Source organism: Perca fluviatilis, chromosome 15 (genome assembly GCF_010015445.1).
Source record: "Perca fluviatilis chromosome 15, GENO_Pfluv_1.0, whole genome shotgun sequence".
Classification (NCBI taxonomy): domain Eukaryota; kingdom Metazoa; phylum Chordata; class Actinopteri; order Perciformes; family Percidae; genus Perca; species Perca fluviatilis.
Window position 1 is genome coordinate 13,429,669 of NC_053126.1, and position 18,832 is coordinate 13,448,500.

At 43.0% G+C, this 18,832-nt stretch overlaps 1 protein-coding gene across 2 annotated transcripts in view; it reads left to right on the forward strand.

The window, feature by feature from the left end:
- LOC120575071 (dynein assembly factor 5, axonemal-like) overlaps positions 1-18,743 on the forward strand; it is a 24,867-nt gene extending 6,124 nt beyond the window's left edge. For both annotated transcript variants that reach the window (XM_039825670.1, XM_039825669.1), the window contains exons 7-13: positions 3,702-3,845; positions 5,524-5,692; positions 8,575-8,722; positions 11,455-11,605; positions 13,446-13,602; positions 13,882-14,073; positions 17,948-18,743. In XM_039825670.1, coding sequence (XP_039681604.1) covers positions 3,702-3,845; positions 5,524-5,692; positions 8,575-8,722; positions 11,455-11,605; positions 13,446-13,602; positions 13,882-14,073; positions 17,948-18,099 — 1,113 coding nt within the window. In that variant the 3' untranslated portion in view covers positions 18,100-18,743. The remainder of the gene's footprint in view (positions 1-3,701; positions 3,846-5,523; positions 5,693-8,574; positions 8,723-11,454; positions 11,606-13,445; positions 13,603-13,881; positions 14,074-17,947) is intronic.
- The last annotated feature ends 89 nt before the right edge of the window (positions 18,744-18,832 follow it).

Genomic DNA, 18,832 nt, shown 5'->3' on the forward strand with positions numbered 1-18,832 from the left:
GAGTAATTCTCTAAACTGCTGACACTGCTATAGTGACAGTGTCTGGCCACATGGTGTTTTTCAAATCTAACATTACAAGTTTCTAATCAAAACGACTCACACGCATCGGTGAAATGTGCTGCCACAACCATGCACATATCTTTTTTTTTTTTTTTTTTTTTTTTTTACAAATCGCAGCAATTATTAAAAATGTTTTTTTAGTTTCTCTGCAAACAGTCTGCCAGTGGAAAAATCCAATCAAGTCCGAAACAGACTCTTCCCCGCTTCCTTTTCTCTTGCACCAAATATGTTTCCCTTTCAGAATCAAAATAACAGAGAGTTATTTTCTGATCCTGCCGCACTACTGACTCACCTATACCCATGACCCCTCCCCCCTCCCAGTGAGGCCTGCAAGAATTTCCTCCCTGGGATAATAATAACAAAAATCCACTAATTTCATGTGACCCCTGCATGACTGTTCTGACCCCCTCTGAGCAGACAAGGCTTTTTTTTTCTTCTTTTTTTTATAACCATGTGTAAGGTCTCGGCACCGGACTGTGGTTCATCCACAGCATTAAAAGAATCCCTGAAATTTCAAAGCCTGCCTGGTCAAGGACGGTGATAAATGGCAGGGAAGTTGACCCCCCCTTTTGTCTTCCCTGGTCGCTATCCGGCAAGGTCAAACAGGGAGAGGACTAACAGGACGGGACAGCGGTCACACATCGCACAGATGGAGGCAGACCTCTGCTTCCTCTCTGTCTGTTTCTCCATCTAGCTGCCTCTGTCTGTGTTTCTGACGGCAAAGCATGTAGCGTTGTGATCCAATAGCTCAACCAGACAGAGCACCTGCAACATTCTTCGACAACAGGCAGGCTTCATCGCAGGGAGCAGGGCCAGATCACTGTGTAGCTGTAAATAACACCACTGGAGACAGGAGCACCTGCATCCCTCTCTCCCTCTTTGTGCTGTGCTGAAATGCTGACCCAGAATATTGTGCACTCCCTTACCTCACAGTTGCTCAGTTTGAAGTATTGGTTAGCCCTTAGATCCTTATGTGCTTGATAATGGTTTAATTACCTGCTGACAAACAACGAAGATATGGGCGTAGCGTCTTGAAAACTTATATGTGCGTTTGGATCCAACTTGACAGAGTTATGTGCCACATGAACCAAAGGCAGAAAGGAAGATGAAGTGAAGTTTGACTTTGACAAAATGAGGCCTGTTAAGAAATGAAGTATAAATCATCTTCAAAGTGAACAGAAGCAGGGGGAACTGCAGGGCTCCATGGGGAGTTTGGGGAACAAGATGAAGATTTGGAAACTGATATATGATATTTCTGCACAACTTAAACTCGCCAACTCTTTCAAGTCCCTGTTTTCTTTATTTCAGAAGGGGAAAAAGGCGGCTTACAAAAATAAATGACACATGCTTGGTGAAAAATAAAAATATTGGTCATAAATTTTAGATGATGTCAAGGGTTTGAGGGAAAATGAAAGGCGGGCCAGTGGTTAGAGAAGCCATCGTGTTCTGAGGTTCTGTAGTTTATATATGGTGGTGTTTGCTTATGATTCGCATATGGGATTCATTTTAAAGGGGTATTCCACAGAGGATTAACAAACTCCTAACATCTCTCTCTCACACACACACACACACACACACACACACACACACACACACACACACACACACACACACACACACACACACACACACCTAACATCAGCTGAGCCTCGCTGTGTTGTGGTTTGCCATGGTGACGGGGCATCACAATATCTGCAGGGCTAGAGTATAAAGAGGGGACCTGACCGTGAATTAGCAGGCATATCTACAACCAGGCTTGTTAACAGTGAATATGCTGTCTTGGTTAAACTCTGTAAAAAGTACCTGACCTACAGTAGCCTAGAGGAACAGATCAGCAGGAGAGCGGGTGGGAAAAGTAGGCTCTGTGTCTTTTCATCTTGTCTGTGCATGGAGAAACTTTTGCACGTGTCACAACGACCAGTATTCTGCTGAATGCACATACATGCTGCCATACATCCGCGTGTCTCCTGCGTGCCTGCCCTTTGTCATGAATGACAGCTGCATATTGCTCACTGCTCCACTGAACGACAGATGAAGAGAGGAGAAGAAAGGCAGCATAGCAAACTCTACCTGACTGCGAGGGGTCGGCATCCCATGCACCCCCTGTGTTTGTTTTCCTGTTGCCATAGCAACATCAGTAGCTGTTGGGGGTGGGCTCCCCACTGGATAGGAATCCATCGCCTGGCTTATGGCTTCTTAAAGTGGAGTCGTGTGTGTGTGTGTGTAATTGATGTATGCAGTGGTGGACAGATGCGGACATGCACTGTGTAACGAGCCCCCGGGAGCGTGCCCAGGCCAATAAAACCAGGTGTATCTCGCCTGGCTCCAGGTGTCCACCTAGTCATTACACTGCACCACTTTTTCCGCTCTCTCTCTTTCTCTCTTGTCCAGCCCTAATGGTTGTTTTCTGTGCATGTATAATATGCGTGTCTGTGTATGTGTACGCTAATGTGTGTGTCTGCCACTGTTTGTCACGTTATTTCCACTACTGCCTTCCTGGAGCTCCTGCAGTGTTTAAGTGCCAGCAAATGGCTTGGCCATAGGCAGGGATTTCCCCCATCAATAACCATCAAATGAGTGCACAGTGCAGTGGGTAAGCTGTTTTTGAGTCTAGGCAGCTGAAGAAATGAGAGCAAGTCATGGTTGTTCAGGGCTTGCATGGATGTTTAGCCTCAGAAAAATGTGTCCACACACTTAACTAACACCCTGGACTCAAGATATGCATAACAAGCTTTTTTTCCAGTGTGTGCTCAACACTCAATTGCAAAATAAAAACATTTGCAAATGTGCCTCGCAGACTGGAAGTCCCTTAGCTCTCTTTCCTCCTCACAATTCCTGGATTTTTAACACTGAGGATCTTTTCTTGGCTTAACACCTGCTTTTCTTCCTACATTGATGCCAAGCTATGCTCCACAATAGCTACTATGTAATAGCTATTATGAAAAGATAGTACGCCCCCTAGTGATAGAACTCTGGTATTTGTTAGTCAAAGCTCAGTGAGCGGGTGTGTGTTTTGAGTAAGGGAGCATATGTGGAGGTTGCGTTGAGTATTTCTTGCTCACACACACACTTGAGTCCCCCTCACCACCCAACTCCTCATCACCAGACCAAAGTAAACACCCACAGGGCACTTTACCTGCTCAACCCTCCACATACAAAAACACACACACACACACACACACACACACACTTACCTTCCATCTCTCCCTGTTCCTATCCAGCCCTAATGACAGGCTGCGAGAAAACAGGAAAAGAGGCCATGATCCCAGTGATGGCATAGAAAGTAGCCTGAGCTGCAGTTCTTTGTCTAAACATGAGCTCACCACACCACTGGCTGACAAGTGACAGCAATATCACACACATTAATGTCTGGAGATGGAAAGTTCTCACTCTGAGTTTTTGTATCTTGTCGTTTACTCAGTTATCTTTTGTGTAAAATAAGCGACTGTAAGGTTTTTTGTGATGGTGTGCTGTGGAAGAGAAAGGGGAGTGAGAGCAGAAAAGGGAGATTGAGAAGACTTGATGTGCAGTGGGGTTCACTGATAGACAGAGCAAACATTCAAGGCAAATACTTCTCACAGCACTCACATCTGCTAGAAACCAGACAAGACAGTCTTATAATACTTCTCCCTCTTTCCCAGGTTGTGTACTTGGAGCAGTTGTTGGCCTGTGTGGATGTGCTGCTGCGTCAGTGTGAGTCAGACCACAGCTCAGTCAGCCTGCAGCTGCTGCAGGTGCTGGTCACTGTCCAGAGCCTCTCCACCGAGCCACATCTCAGCGAAAAGGTGAGAAAACAGTTGGTAGATGCAATCCTCTATGCAGCTTTGTTTTCACTTTGTTCCTCGTAGAGAAAGCATAATCACCTTGCCCCGCCCCGTGTAATTATTCAGTTCTACTTTGACATGGCACCTTTTTTACCCCAATTTCAGTTTTCCATCCTTTTTTATTAGAAAGGTAAGCAGGTTTTATGAAGCAAGAGAGCTATTTGAGGAATGTCAGCATTTGTACAAGTTCAAAGTGGGCATGGCCAACTGTATAATTACCCACTTAGCCAGGGGAGCTGAAATTGCACCTTTGGAGTGGAACTTTAAATCCAGAGCTGGGTGAAAGGAGGCGGGTAAAAGGTGGAGAAAAAGACAGACAGACAGAAATAGAGGAAAAAACAGAGAGCAATGAGTTGTGTTTCTTAGCAGGTGTGTGTCATCTGCCCAGTACTATTTGTGCCTCCTCGGGCCTCAACAGCCAAGTAATATGCAAGTAACAAGCTTTCATGTTGTGGTCAGCCACAAATGCAAAGGGATAAACAGGAACAGTGACAAGTGAAGCCAACGGTATCTGTGGCCAGAACGTCGCCTTACTGCTAGTCGCCGTTGGAGGCTAATGACAGGGAGAGGAGCGGGAATGGACTGGCAGCGATGCTTACCAGACACCACTTTTTTTTTTTTTTTTTTTTTTTTTTTTTTTTTTTTTTTTGTTTTTTTTTTGTGTGTGTTTGTGTGTGTGTGTGTGTGTGTGTGTTTTTGTGTGTTTTTTTTTTTTTTTGTGTGTGTGTTTTTTTGTGTGTGTGTGTGTGTGTGTGTGTGTGTGTGTGTGTGTGTGTGTGTGTGTGTGTGTGTGTGTGTGTGTGTGTGTGTGTGTGTGTGTGTAATGCATTGGTTTATGTTCAGACAGGGAGCAGTGTTAGAGAAGAGATGAGAAGGAATGAATTAAGAAAAAGAGAGGGAGGGTGAGAATGGCCTTGGGCATTCCCGGACCCAGAGGAAAAGCAGAACTTGTTTTCCCAGAAAAGGGGCACGTCTTTCCCATCAGTGGACAGCTCAGGGTTGTCTAGCTTTCTTCTGAAAGGGACGATCTGTGATTCAGATATTGTCTCTGTCCCTGTCCATCCCCGAGGGACTATGAAGGGAACTATGAAGTGCCCTAAAGGTCAGTTCCCCTGCCCTAAAGAGTCAGCTAATTATTTACTCTCCTATCTCTCATTCCTGTCCTTTCCTCCCAGCTCTGTGTGTGTGTGTGTGTGTGTGTGTGTGTGTGTGTGTGTGTGTGTGTGTGTGTGTGTGTGTGTGTGTGTGTGTGTGTGTGTGTGTGTGTGTGTGTGTGTGTGTGTGTGTGTGTGTGTGTGTGTGTGTGTGTGTGTGTGTGTGTGTGTCTTCCTGTGCCTTTTGCAACATCCTGTGTATCTGTCGGGTTTTTTGTTTCCAAGTGGTTTTGTGTAAAACCTTGTCATGTCTGCAGTGTTGTTCTTCCCATGGTTTCACATGATAGTTTTGAGCCTCCCGTGTGAGAGTGACCCCAAAAAATTCCTAAAATTACAAGAAAACAGCTGTAATTTCTGACCTTGGAACACAATGCCCTCTGCTCATCTTCCACAAATATTTTTTCTCTAAAATCTTTATGATTTAATGTTAAGATTGCAAAAATGTGTTGACAAATTTTTTTTGCTCCTATCCCTCTCTCCCACAGGCCTTGGAGAGTGTACAATTCTTGTGTAAGGTGCAGGGCCTGGATTCAGTGATGGAGCTCTATAGACAACATATGGGCCAGCTGCTGGACTGGCTGTCTGCCTCTGTCAACACCTGGTCCAGTTACTCCCCACAGAGACTTCAACTGCATATCATAGTCATACAATCAGGTGAGAAGTGAAGCCTGAATATGCACAAGACATTGCCAAATTATACAGCAGGTGCTGAATTTTCCACGTATAGAGGCACTATAATGGTCAAAAATATACAGTAAGGTTTTGAGAAATTTGCCTGTCAAAATACCTGTTAATGATGGGAAAATCACAACATCAGTCATCAGTCTGAACATGCTCTTTGGGTCCATTTCACCTTAGCGCGTCGGTGAGACTATATAATCTTGATCATGTTTTATTAAACGTTACTTCATGGTGTGGTTTGTGAAGCCATTCTTTCCTCAACTTGTTCAGACACATGTTACGTCATATTTTAAACGTCAAGCTGTTTGTCCTGTTCACACATGATCCATCATCGAGAACACATCAAAACCAGCAGCTGTCAAAACAGCAGCACAGACTCTCTGAAGTACAAAGAATCCAGATAGTTTATTGAAATTGTTTGTAATGTGTCCGGATGTATCATTTTCTAGTACCTGCACTCATAGAAGCAGAAAAAAGCGTACTCCTCAGCCATGTTTTCAAATAGTCTCACACTGCTCCTGAGCGACATATGTACATATATATTCTATGTGTCAGTGGTGGTGGGAGCAATTGTCAGCACCACTTGATGGATATGAGAGCTGTTAAATGATGAAATATTAAAGGTTAAAATGTGTATGATTTATTGCTTGAAGTCCCAATGGATGCATGCATTTCCATTGTTGTTGTCCAAGATGGATGCCCATCAATGAGTGTCTCAGTGGAACGAGCAAGACAGTGGAAGAATTTTTTTTCTGTTACCCAATCAGAGAGGCTCATGGTCTGAAAAAAATAAAAAACAGGGCTGTCATTAGCACCATTTGGCTTACTGACTTTTGTAAATTCCTGTCTCGCTCTCTCTCTCTCTCTGTGAATGCGTGCCTGCATGCGTGTGCAGCACTGGGTTAAAAAGCTGTGACCCTGTCTTTGTGCTGAGACTTCCCGTTACCTCCCTCTATACCATATAATCCTCCATCATCAGCACCTCCATGTGCCACTCTTTCATCTCCATCTCCATCTCTTTCTTCCTCCCTCCCCTGTCTTTCTAATTGACTGGGCAACTGGGTACCCCTCTAATCCCCCCACCCTCCCCACACACACACATAGACTCTCACACACACTCCCACGGCTAACTGACCAGTCCATTCTAAGTCCACTCAGTGATCCCCATGCAGGTCACTACATCAAACGGCACCACAGCCGCCTGCTCTTGACCTTCCCCTGGATCAAGGCTACTTTGAAGCTGTGTGTGTGTGTGTGTGTGTGTGTGTGTGTGTGTGTGTGTGTGTGTGTGTGTGTGTGTGTGTGTGTGTGTGTGTGTGTGTGTGTGTGTGTGTGTGTGTGTGTGTGTGTGTGTGTGTGTGTGTGTGTGTGTGTGTGTGTGTGTGTGTGTGTGTGTGCGTGCGTGCGTGTGTGTGTGTGCCTAGGTTTCATTTCTACAGATGTGATCTTTGGACCCAAGGACTTCATTACGGGCAGCGAATACAAAGCGTGGGGCTGCTTGGTTTGATGTGCACATGATTCAGGGAAATCGGCCCTCTGCTAAACAATTGACGGTAGATAATTTGACAACTGAGAATTGGTCATTTTGCTTGCTCATCAGCTCCTCACACACTCCATCTGTGTTTGTTGGAGACAAGAATAATGATTGCCCTTTCATATCCTCCTCACAGTCTTTCGTCCTTCACCTCGTGTGAGAATGTTTGATCTGTTGTGTGTAGACTGGAGCAATCTCCCTCTCTCTGTTTCTCCATGTCTGGGGTTTAGTGCCTTGCTCAAGGACAGGATGCATGCTGATAATTTCTCTTAGCAGTAATGAGGTGTGTTTGTCTGTGCGTGTGTGTGTCTCTTTTAGTGTAGGGAAATTTCCTATCACAGCCTTGTCATTTCCGTAGTCACTGTGCGGCGACCTGCAGACATCTCCTCCAACACCTCTGGTTAAATGACCCGACCTTTGATTCACACATTCCCGTCAGATAAAATAGGTCTCTCTCTCTCTGTTTTCCTGTTCTCTTTATGACGTTGGCCACCACCCTAAGGCAGTCTCAGGATTTCCTCTGTCTCCTCTCATGTCTGGACAATTCAGTCCAAACAGTAGACTTATCACTCATTACACACACACACAGATTACTATATATAGCTCTGTAAACACGCAGTCAGACTGTTGGAGGGTGTGTGTGGGTATGAGTATAACTGGGAATACTTGTAAGTTTCTTATTTTTTTCTTTAATAGAAACACTCTGTCACACAAAGACCTTTTTTTATGTCTCATTTCCTCTGAGCTCTGTGTCACTGTCTCACCAGTCCCTTGAGGTCTCAATAAGCCCTCTGGTCAGTGCTAAACATAAAAAAAAAAATCTTGTTTGGGATTTGACAGTTGTTCTGGACAAAGAAGAATTAAGAAAATGCATAAATGAAAGTGTCTTCGCTCCAAAAAGAGTCGTTAAGGATAGGTTTAGTATTTGGTGGTTAGGCTGAAAATGAATGGTTACCGAATTCATTTAAGTCATTTGACTGTTGACCCAGTAAGGTGGCATAGTTAGGAAGACTTTAAACAAAGAGTTTACGTTTAAGCACTGCTGAGGTGACACTGAAGATAGCTTTGAACACATTAAGTTCATATTATTATATTGCAGTAGTGGGGGCATCTGGTGGCCTTGTGTTTAAGACCCATGCTATATTACTGCAACGTTCCTGGTTCAGTTCAGGCCGGGGACCTTTGTTGCACGTCATTCCCCCTTTTCTGCCCATATTTGTGATCTATATCTACTGTATGTTCTGTAAACTTTCCAATGAAGATACACATTGCCAAAAAAACCTGCTCAGTAGTAATGCAAAACTGTGTGTGTGTGTTATAGGTCCAGTGATTGGGGAGTTTGTGAGCCAGTTGATGCCTCTGCTGTGCAGCTGCCTTCAATCGGACAGAGACCTAGAGATGAGGATGAGCATCTTCACAATGCTTGCTAAGTTGCTACTGGATGCATCCAACACACTGGATTCCAAAGGGTGAGAGGGGCACATACTATGCACACATTAACATATTGATACAGACACAGAGCAAGTTATCTTATGAATCAAAGACACACACACACAACAGGTATATTGCAGGTACCTATTCCTCCATTTCATCGCTGCATGACGTTACATTGAGCTTTAACTGCTTGGCATTGTCTAGCCTGAGTTTTCCCAGTCATCGTTATTAGCACAGCTCATATTTTTAGACTTATCCTCACATTAACCTGCAAATTAGTGCCGCACCCACAAGGGACCATAATTACAAACGCACACATACAAACACAATTGTGTTGTTTTCATGAGGTCATTGTAACCCCATCAGCTTCCTTAGGACTTGCGGTTGATTCAGGCAGGGTCATATGATAGACGATAGGGGTATATTTCAGGCATGACGCAATTCATCATACTTCAGAAATTATAAAGCACATTACAAACAAACTCATCAAATAGACTATAAGGAGTCCCTTTTGCGTTAACATTGTCTCTTTGGGAATATCAATTAGAAGTAACTCAAATTAGTTATTCAGCATGCCTGGAGAAGGCAAATGATGTCTGAATCACTCCTCTGTGATTTAATAACACCTTTGAATGGTTATTTTACTAATGAATTAGGAAGGATAGGAGGGATGTCTGACACCCAGAGAGGAGCTCCTGTTTGTGGGTTTGTCCGTCCGTCTGTCTCCCCCCCCCTCCTCACCCTCCAGGGTCCGCTCCGAGCCCTCAGCTGTGCAGCCTTCAGGCCGGGCTCAGAGCTCTAATCTGAGGGAATGCATTAAGCTTGAGGCCCTCTCTGGGTCCCAGCGATCATAGCAGCTGCTGCTGTCGATCAGAAAGACAAACCTTGTCCGTGGGGTTTCCATGGAGACATCTGTGCAGCGTGTAACTAACCCTAACCCTGCAGCCAAAAGGTCCATAAGGGTTGGTCGGTGTTTCCATTGGTTAATTTGAGGGATCGTTTTTGGCATGAGCCTGGCAGCAGTATAAAGAATATTAGACAAAATAATATCCTTGTCAGTGAAAAAATGTTGCATAAACAACAGGAAGTGTTCTTTAACCAAAACATTCTGCCACCTTTGCCAAAAATATGGAAATTGAAACTTTGCTTTCAGCCTTCATCGTTCATTATTTTATCCATAAATGTGCGTATTAAACAAAAGGAGCCTCTGTCTCTTCCCCACTCCCAGCGCGGCCACCTGTGCTGCTAACTGCTTCTCTCATTCCTCCGCTATATCTCCGGTAATCGCAGGACCATCAGGAGACAGAAATCATGTTACACCTTCAAAAGGTTTCAAACAAATGCTTAACTTACAGTATGTGGGGCTATGCGGTCTGCCATAATATTTCCATTCATACTCCTCTTATCCCTACATTCATGATTTATGGCCTGATCTTTGCTCAGCAGTTTGTAGCCCCCACACACACACACACACACACACACACACACTATCAAGAGGACAATGATAGGCATAGAGAAACCTCATCTTTTTGTTCTACAAACAAAATGACATAATGACAGATCCGCTATAGAACAAGCAGAAAGGGAAAGTAAGTGAGCCCGTGTAAGTCTTTCATCCACACACACACATAATGTCTTTGTTTCATGTGGATTTGTGTGCTGTGATTAAAAAGCTGGATGTGAAATTTAAGTAGAAGGTGATGTGTGTGAATGAAATGAAAGTCATCATCACCACTTCCGAGGGTATTAGTATGTTCTCCTGCTAACGCAAAGGCATCAGTCTTTAGTCTTAATTTCAGCTTTCAAGGCATAAAACAGAGAAAAACAACTGCTAGTGGAGTGAGATATTCCTCTTATCCCGAATGTGTTTTCCCTTCAAATTTCTATATGGCCTGTCAGTAACAAGACAAAAGGAAGCAGATCCAATTGTGCGTGTGTCAGAAATGGCCCTGAAACGAGACTTCTCCTTAACGTATTGGCAGATTCTTTAATAAGTTTTAAGAAAGTATGATTTGAAGAAATGAGAAAGGGATGGACAAAATAGTTGAATACATTATCACAATAATAATATGGCTATTTTCTCGGAAAACAGAAATTCGTAGAAGTTTAGTATTGAGTTTAAATTTCAGCTGTAAATGTTATGCTGTGTTGTGCTGTTAGAGATTGTGGTTTGCTCTGCAGTTGCTTTGTGATCAACGCACGCACAGACAGCTCCAGTGTGGAAATGTGTTACTGTGTGTGCACAGACATAAAGTCAAAGGTAAAGTCCCACTCTTCTTTTCCTTTGGATATCATCCCTGCTATGTGGAAAATGTCTTTGCCGTCATTCATGATGAGCTTTCAACACCTGTCAAGATGAATAGACTGAGCTAACAGCGATAGTACATAGTCCTGGCTGCATTAGTGGCGCACAGTCTCCCCCTACTGGCGCTGAAACATTACAGCACATTTAATCAAATGTCATGCCAAGTTTGTTGTGACACCAGCTAAACAGCCAGAGGCTAGAGGCATCTACCAGAGCTGGTGGAGTTGGTTTGGAGCAAAAGTACAGTGCAGACTCTGGTGGTGTGTGAGAAGCTGTCAGAAGGCCTAAGCCAGAGTGGAAAAGAGAGGGAGAGAAAGGAGGACACCCTGATGTTGTGTGGGGAAATTACTGCAGTATAGCCATTGTGTTGCAGTTGCATTCCAAACAGCCATCATTATTCACTTGTCCACATAATGGTTCTGTTCTGTCGCCATATTTATTTTTTTCTGTGCCTCTTTCCAGGCATTTCCGTGATGAGTCAGAGACGTTCCTGTGTGAAGTCTTGCTTCCTAACCTGGTGTGGCGCGCAGGCCGTACTGCTGCTGCCGTCCGCACCTCAGCCCTCAGCTGTCTGCTGGCCCTGCTGCATGGAGGGTCCATTACACCTGGACAGGTACACCCACACATACAGTAAATGCAGTAAAGGCACATATGTCACACTGGGGTTACATCTATTTCCACCTGTTCAAAGTGACCCATAAGCATTGGAAGCAAACACCGGATATAAAAGGTCTCCAGTAGTACGTACTCCTGATCTCCAATCTGCAGAAACACTTTTTATTGACTCCGATATGAAGGAAAAGATGTGGTAGTGCATTCTTTTAATCTACCCGGAGTTGACATTTACTTCAAACTCTCTGTTTTGTCCATTTCACATCAAAATAGACGGTCCCACTTGGCCATTTAGGAAAATATAAAATCTGCTATCTTTCTCCCCTTGGCTGGGGAAGAGTTGGCCACGAAAGGTAGCAGGTGTACATGGGGGCAAACAAGTTCACATACCTTTGTCCCTTAGGAACAATGCTTCCACTGTTTTGGGCCCTTGTTGTACGTAGGAACTATCACAGGGACATGCTCTTGCACCTGCCTGTCAGAGCATGTGCCCAGTTGCAGTATGTGTGCTTACAAACACACGCACATCTGGCTGTGTTTGCACTTGCGTGTGCAGAGTGACCAGTTGAAACCGGCGCACACACCTCTTCTAGTCACACGTCTTTAACTACAAGGCAAAGCAAACAGCTGGGGGACTGTGTGTGTGTGTGTGTGTGTGTGTGTGTGTGTGTGTGTGTGTGTGTGTGTGTGTGTGTGTGTGTGTGTGTGTGTGTGTGTGTGTGTGTGTGTGTGTGTGTGTGTGTGTGTGTGTGTGTGTGTGTGTGTGTGTGTGTGTGTGTGAGATCAGACGTTTACTATGTAATGGCACCCAAATGTCCTCACAAGAATAGAAAATCTGGAAAAGTGGTGACTAAACGGTTACTCTCAGAGTTTGGGTTCAAAATTAGGTTAAAGTAGAGATGAAATAAACAACATACATGTGTCCTGATAAGTATAACAATAGAAGGTTATGTGTGTATTTCCACAGCAAATCAAACAGCTTTTCATTTGAGGGACATTGTTTCCTCACTATTCCCTGTGAAAACAATTAGCAGCTCTAGTTACACTTGGCGCCCACAGATTGTCACTTATGTAATGCCGGATTACTTCCCTGCCAAATTTTTCTCCTCTTTGTCTCATTCCCTCCCTCTCCCCTCGCTCCCTTTTTTTACTGTTTCGCATGCACGGTTTCAATAGCAAACAGACGGAGTGACAGAGGTTTTAGCCATTACCTCTTGGCCTGTGTGTCTGCTCGCTCAGCCTCACCTTGTTTGTCCATTTCCTCTGTTTCTCATCTGCTGGTGTGATGAAAACAACGTCTTCACTGTGCTTCTAAAGTTGGGCTCCAGGCCCATGTGTCTGTACAAACTGATCCAGATCTGATGTGAATCTGTCATGCTTCAGGTGATATTTCACTTTGGTACAAAAAAAAAAACACAAATAATCGAATAAAATTGTAGAAACTGTTCTTTTGTCACCTTCACTAAACAGCCTTGTCTTTCCTAGTTCTCATTGTTGATAACTAAGGGGTGTAAATCAACTGGAAGCGCACATTTTAGACAGGGTTTTGGAAATTAAAGTAAGTGGTCCTGACTATGCAGCCTCAAAGCAGTCACTTCAGTAAGTTGCAGGTTCATGACTTCTAATAGAGGATTCTTGACTATTGTGAAAATCACATGAGGAATTTAACAAAAAAAAAAGATGTTTGTGTTGTAATCTTATTTTTAAATTAATTAAATTTTTAACTTTAAGTGTGTCTTCTTTAGTCAGTTTGAGTTGTATTGTGCATATAGGCAGACTTGGATCTTGTTATTTAACATTTAATGGATTTGTATGCTGGTCTGTGCATTTCCTGAGTACAGCTGCTGTGTTTGGAGGAGAAACTGAGTCCCCAGGTGTTGTCAGCCCTGGAAGAGGACTCTCAGATGAGCAGACTGCTGGCTTGTCGTTCTCTGTCCGCCATACTCCGACTCATAGGAACCAGTCTGCACCCTGAGGCCCTTAACAAGATCTACCCCGGTAGGTGAAGAACACACACACACAAAAATGAATGTACTAAATTTTGTCACGCTGAAATGTACATCTACACTTTGCAATTCATTCTGTATAATTACATGTCACAATGAGGGAAACATTTGGGGAAAATGTGGCAATAGAAAATGTATGCTGAAATTGGCAAAACAATGATTATAATGAAAATAAAAGCTCAAAGCAGCTAGCCCACTCAACATCTAAAATTGTTGAGAATCTTTTGTCTGTAATCTGTTTATTGTGTGTGGGGGTGTCTTTTCTCCACAGTGCTGCTGAAGCGTTTGGACGACAGCAGTGAGGAGGTGCGCAGCGTCGCCCTGCAGGCCCTCGGCCTGTGGCTGTCCAGTCTGACCAAAGACTATAACCCTGAGTTCTTTGCTCCTCATCTGCAGCTCCTCTTCCAGCAGCTCCTGCTGCACCTGGATGACCCCGACAGCTCGGTGCAGGACCAAGTTCTCGGTGAGACTGGGTGGGGGGGGGGGTTTTGAACCTGCAACCTCAAAGATGAGGATGGAGTGTTGATGGATAGTTGATGGTGAGGCCTTAAGAGGAGGATGTGCACATGGCCTTATAATGCTGGGTGCAAAAATGAATAAGTAGTCTGGATCTTAGAAAAGTGAACACAAATATTACTGTTTAAAGATTTACTCTGTGTGGGATGTGCAGTAGCTTTTCCCTCAACTCTTTACAAGTCCTGACTATTAATCATAACCATAACTCTTGATGGGGGGAAAAAAAGTTAACTTTTTTCTAGTTGGTGTTTAATGCGTTGTTGACTGTCCTTGATACCAGTGCTGATAAGATGGAGGAGGGATTAAATTATGCGATACAAAATATGAATGCGCATATACATATGACTTGAAATGATTATGTGATATGGCCACCTTATGACCGTGATTACCTGATAAACCCGTTCAGCTGATACAGATAGTAAAGATGATGATGGTGAATGTGGGGTGACGATGAAAGCAGAGTTTAGCCGGGATGATCTGCAGACCAGCCTGCCGTGTCTGAGACACTCACAGAAGGATGAGAGGAATCCGGGGTATCCTCTATCAAACACCAGACTATTGCCTGGCACGCTGCCAGCAGATTCCCCCCTGTCCTTTATTTCCAAAGCTCTCTGTTATCCTTCTTTTCCACACAATTTATCACTAAAAGCAGCTCGAGCAATTCCTCCTGTCAAAGCAAGTCCTTAGGGGCTAAGGCTATAGGTGGCCCTCAAGAGTGAAACACAAGATCCACATATGGATAAGCACCCACCTGAGAGAGACACTTCACAGGTTAATATTTGAACCCTAATATCTGTATAACTCCCCTGCCAGTACACCTGGGGGAGACTGGGCTGTTTGTGTGGCAAATCTCCATCCAGGATCTTGCTCCAACACAGAACCGCACGACGGCAACCCATGTGGGGAACCCCCGTCCTTCGCCATCTTTCCACATCTGTCCTTCTCACTTTCCCACTTAATCCCTTCCTCTTGTATCTGCCCGTCTACCTTCCTCCTCTCATACCCACTGTTTTCTGTGACAGACCTGTAGCTTGGACGGCTGTGTTTTATTGATGTATCAGTGGAAAGTCTGAGTGGAGTTTTCTGAAGTGTGTAACCGAGGCTCAGCTGCTCTGGACTTTAACTCTCTCCCACTCTCATGGATGTTAGCTGTCATTACTTTTGGAAAGACGCAGGTGAGCCCTGATGCCTCAGCCAGCACAGAGAGGCCTCTCTACAGGCTCTCTCGTCTTCATACGGCTAGAGGAGAAGGCATTCACACACTCACCAGATGCAGCAATAGCTTCCATACCATGAATTTTAGCCCCGCAAGCTTTTGAAAGCCTTCCAATGACAACAAGCATTCTTGTTGTTGCAATTGGTTATCAAAATGTCTGTAACCTTGGCTTTAGAAGGCAGAATAACAGATGTAAATCAACTTTATGAACCAGCCTTAGCCCACATACTGTACATCTGTATTTTTGTAGTTGAGTGATTTGGGATGTTGTGCATATGTATTTTCAGGATTTGCTTTGAAAAATGATATTGTAATTCTGTATGTTCCAGTTTAAACATGAAAGGGATCAGAATTTCTTTGCTGTCTCAACCCATGCTGGATATGATTTATATTTAACTCATGCTCTGGCAATTAGTTACACACCAAAACTGATAATAATAAATGGATAAAGTTTTTCTCATTGTCAACAAATCCCATGCAAAGACCAAAACCAACGTTGAATTGATCCTCCTAACATGTATTGTCTGTTAGCCTGATGTCAAAGCCTGATGGATCTTATTCCTCTGTGACCTAGAGCTCAATAGTCATCCAAAAACACATCAGTGAGCCATACTGTTGCACTGGGTGACATGTTCTTTCATTACAATGAACTTGGGCTCTGTAGTTTATTTGATTTGATCCCACATACACCGTCCTGCTGCTGTAACTACTCACTAGAGCACTCATAGCTGAAAAAAAGTCCTCAACAAATGCACTCTTTACTCCTGTTTGAGGAACACTTGCTAAAAATGACGTTTTAGGAAATTCAGTACCCTTTAAGAAAAAGAAAAAAAAAATATATATATATATATATATATATATATATATATATATATATATATATATATATATATATATATATATATATGACCCTTTTTTTTATTATTACATTTTTAGTGGGAACAAATAGATTTGGGTCTGAGAGTTACAAACCGGCAAGGTAAGTCAAAAAGTGTTAAAAAAAAGACAAATTGTTGGTTCGGATCTTTTTGTGGGATTTGTTGACAATAATGGAAATAAAGAATATTGCAAGTTATTTCTCAAGTTCAGCCGTTCTTAAGTATGAAAATGTTGGATCACTAATGACAGACATTTTATAAATTAAAACTGTTTTAAAGAGTGCATCAACATATCTGTCCCGATACAGTGTAAAGATAGAAATCTAGTCATTGTATGCAGACCAGTGCTTTAAACTGTGATCTCATGAGGTACAGTAGATTTGTAGACAGCCCAGAGTCTCTTTGTGAAATGAGATGACCTCAGATGTTGCTGAGTGATCGTCTGTATCTGACAGCACCCCTAAGCGCCTGCACCGCAAATGTGGAAGCATTCCTCACTGTCATGCATGGCTCTGTTTGAAGCTTTCTTCTTTTCCTCCTTGTTCTCTTTCTTACTCTTTGTTCCTTTTAATAGTTGATCCCATTCTTATGCTTCTTGGATTTCAAACGCATATCTCTGAGGTGGCTTGATGTGTGCAGCATGTCCTGACAGTATGACGGACAGCACCTCCCCCCCCCAATCCCCCCATCCCTCTCATCACTCCTACTCTCACTCTCTCAGTCCTCCACCCTGATAATCCCACCATCGTGGCAGCACTGCTGCTACCTGCTCAATCACACAGACTGTTGGCACGGGTATAACTCACTTCTTACAAGTCCTCATTGTTCTCCTTTAATTCAAAGTCCCACCACCCCAGCTCCATCCCATCGGAGTACAGTATACACAAAAGCTAAAAATCCCCTCCATCATCTTGAAGATTAAAGGCAGGTATCAGATGATGAGTTTACATGAACAAACTGATCCAGAGTGACAGCATGTCACCACTGGAACAGCACTTTTGTATTGTGGGTTTTGAAGCATTTACCCGTTGACTGCAATTCAAGAAATTCAATATACCTCAGCAGAAGATGTGTGGGAACAGCAGGGAGGAAAATATTTGAACAGAGGATTATCGCCTCCCAGTGGAAGGAAAGGGTACCTGCACATAGCTGCAGAGTTGATGTAGTGTAGTTCATCACTGCCATCTGCTGGCTTTCTGACTTCTTTTGGACTTTGTCGATCTGCCTGTACCAGGTTAGAAATTTAGGAACTTAATTTGAAATTTATAGTGAACTTGGGTTTTATGTGCTTGAATTTGAATTTTAGAAAACTCTTCTTTGATTGTTGAAACCAACATGGATAATAGAAAGGCATCAGAGCAGGCATAATTAGACCATCAACCCCTTTTGATACACTGAAAATCCCATTCTTCAATGCATGGATTTAAGTAGGTCTTAACTCTCCCCTAAAGTATTAAGATTAAAGGAATAGTTCGACTTGGTAAAAAGGCTTATTGGCTTTCTTTTGGAGAGTTAGATGTGAAGATCAATACCATTTTGTGTGCTTTTAATGTCAAAACTACTTTGCCTTTGCATGGAGGATATTTATTATTAGTACAGATTGTTGAGTATTTCTGTTTTTATTTGAGTGTGTCCTCTTTCATCTCAGTGAAAGAGGACAAAACGGTGATCTGAGTGCTGACCCCTGTCTTGCTTGTGTCTTTGGTTTTGTATGTTTGTGTGTCCAGAGATCCTGAAGAAAGGCAGCTCGGTCCACCCGGGACTTCTGAAGAGGGAGGTGGAGGCAGTGCGAAACAAACAGCGGAGTCCTCTCTACTGCGACCAGCTGCTCCAGCACATCAGGTCAATTCCCACAGAGACCACAGCAGCATCTGAGTGACATGATCGTATAATAAGACGATGGCGCATTTTTCACTTAAGGACTTGTTCCCCTTAAAATGAAACTCAGTAATTAAGTAGCTACTTGCCTTAAATGCAGCATTTTGACCCTCGTGGGTAAGTAGATGACTGATTTCTTTCAAGTTGTAGGTAACCTTTTGAAAATGCTTTCTTTATATATAAATATATATAAAAATTTCAAATGACATAAATCTTGTACGTTTAAATGTGTGACCATCATTATTTTTTTAAACAAACATACATGTTGAACAACGTAGAAAAGAAAGAAGGAACAAAAGAGAAGATGCCTGAAAATGCCTTTTAATGCAGAATGTCTCCTTCACCATTTGTCACAACAGTTGCATGTATTCCTGTTATTGTTATCCTTTGGTTCCTTTTGTTTTAATGGGAATGTTTACGATGCACTGTGGTTGTGTTTAAATGTGTTTAGTGATACACTCAATACAAATTCTTTGAGCATTCCTGCCTGCACCCAAACTCCCAGCACCCCTCTGCCTCCAGATGTTGCGGAGTCTGAGATAAGATAGGTCATGTGATTGTTGTCTTCAAAATAAAAGTATTGGGGGTTTTTTGTTTAAAAAAAAAAAAAAAAGAACTTAAATATTGAGATGTGTTTAAATAAATCTGATTTTTTTAAAAATGGAGTGAAGCCATCATTTCACACATTTCTCCTATGGTCACATTTCCTCAATACCTCTATAAGCTGTATGCTA